The 1699-nt window shown below is 39.4% G+C and overlaps 1 protein-coding gene across 1 annotated transcript; it reads right to left on the bottom strand.

The window, feature by feature from the left end:
• Positions 1–632: 632 nt before the first annotated feature.
• On the bottom strand, positions 633–1256 carry LOC110729282 (uncharacterized mitochondrial protein AtMg00860-like). Its single transcript, XM_021909011.1, has one exon. The coding sequence runs from the start codon at positions 1254–1256 to the stop codon at positions 633–635; it is 624 nt and encodes a 207-aa protein (XP_021764703.1).
• Positions 1257–1699: the final 443 nt, after the last annotated feature.

Here is a 1699-nt window from a genome sequence, read left to right as displayed (position 1 = left end):
TGCACCTTGAGATATTCCCGGTACGTTGGCATCAATCACATGTCTTAACAAAACCTCATGTGTCCTTAAAGAGATGAGGCCACCACAAACCACTTTGAAGAATCATAGTAGCGGTTTTAAAAACACCCATATGACCACCACTAGGGTCCGAATGGCACATTTTAAACACACTTGGAACCTCCTCATTTGGAACACAACAGCTAAGAAAACCATCAGTTCCTCTTTTGTACAGAATGGGTTCATCCCACAAATAATGCCTAGCCTCTCTCTTGAGCTTCTTCTTTTTATTTTTGGAGAATGAAGGCGGGAACTCTCCACATGCAATATAGTTCACCAAATCGGCAAACCATAAAATTTCTTTTACATAATGGCATATAAGGATTCATCAAGCATCCTATCATCTAGAATTTGAGAATTGTCAAGGCAAGAGAGATGGTTCGCCACAACATTTTCCGCTCCTTTTTTTATCTCTAATATCAATGTCAAAAGTTTGAAGTTTGAAGTTTGAGCACCAAACGAATCAACCTTGGCTTTGATTCCTTCCTCGCAAAGAGATATTTAAGAGCCGCATGATCCGTGAAAACAATAGTCTTAGAGCCCAATAAGTAATAACGGATCTTCTCAAAATAATATTATTGCGAAGAACTCCTTCTCTGTTGTTGTATAATTCCTTTGAGCTCCATTAAGGGTCTTTTTGACATATAGTAGATAACATGAAACTTTTTATCCACTCTTTGACCCAAGACACTTCCAATTTCCGAATCACTCGCATGACACATCAACTCAAATGGTAAATCCCATCTTAGGGCTTGAACAATAGGAGTTAGAGCCTTCTTTAACATATTGAATGCTTCCAAACACTTATCATCAAATACAAACTCGGCATCCTTTTGAAGAAGATCATTGAGGGGCTTTGCAATGAGTGAGAAATCCTTGATGAATCTTTTATGAAACCCGGCATACCCTAAGAAAGATCTCACTCCATTCACATTGACCGGAGGTGGAAGCTTTTCAATATCCTCAATTTTAACTTTATTTACCTCTATTCCCTTGTGAGAAATTTTTTGGCCTAGGACTATGCCTTCCTCCGCCATGAAATGACACTTCTTCCAATTCAAAACCAAGTTCACCGTCTCAAACCTTGCTAGACATTTCTCAAGGTTTTCAAGGCATGCCTCAAATGAAACACCTCCAACAGAGAAATCGTCCGTAAACACCTCCATTTCCTCCTCCAACATATCTCCAAATATACTCATCATGCATCTTTGAAATGTTGCGGGAGCATTTAACAGTCAAACGACATTCTCCTATAAGAAAATGTTTCATATGGACAAGTGAAGGTTGTTTTCTCTTGGTCATATGGGTGGATAGGGATTTGGAAAAAATCCCTAATAACCATCAAGAAAACAATAGAATTTGTGCCTTGTTAGTCTCTCAAGCATTTGATTAATAAAAGGAAGGGGGAAGTGCTCTTTCTTTGTAGACGTGTTTAGACGTTTATAGTCTATACACATCCTCCATCTCATGACTGTCCTCGTCGGAATGAGCTCACCTTCCTGATTCTCAACGACGGTTATTCCTCCTTTCTTTGGGACAACATGAACGGGGGAGACCCACCTAGAGCTTGAGATGAGGAATATAATTTCCGCATCCAAAAGTTTGGTGATCTCCTTCTTCACTACCTCTCCCATTTGGCAAT

This window comes from Chenopodium quinoa, unplaced genomic scaffold (genome assembly GCF_001683475.1).
Source record: "Chenopodium quinoa cultivar QQ74 unplaced genomic scaffold, ASM168347v1, whole genome shotgun sequence".
Classification (NCBI taxonomy): Eukaryota; Viridiplantae; Streptophyta; class Magnoliopsida; order Caryophyllales; family Amaranthaceae; genus Chenopodium; species Chenopodium quinoa.
The sequence above is the reverse complement of the archived record's forward strand: the minus strand, read 5'-3'. Positions and strand labels throughout refer to the sequence as shown.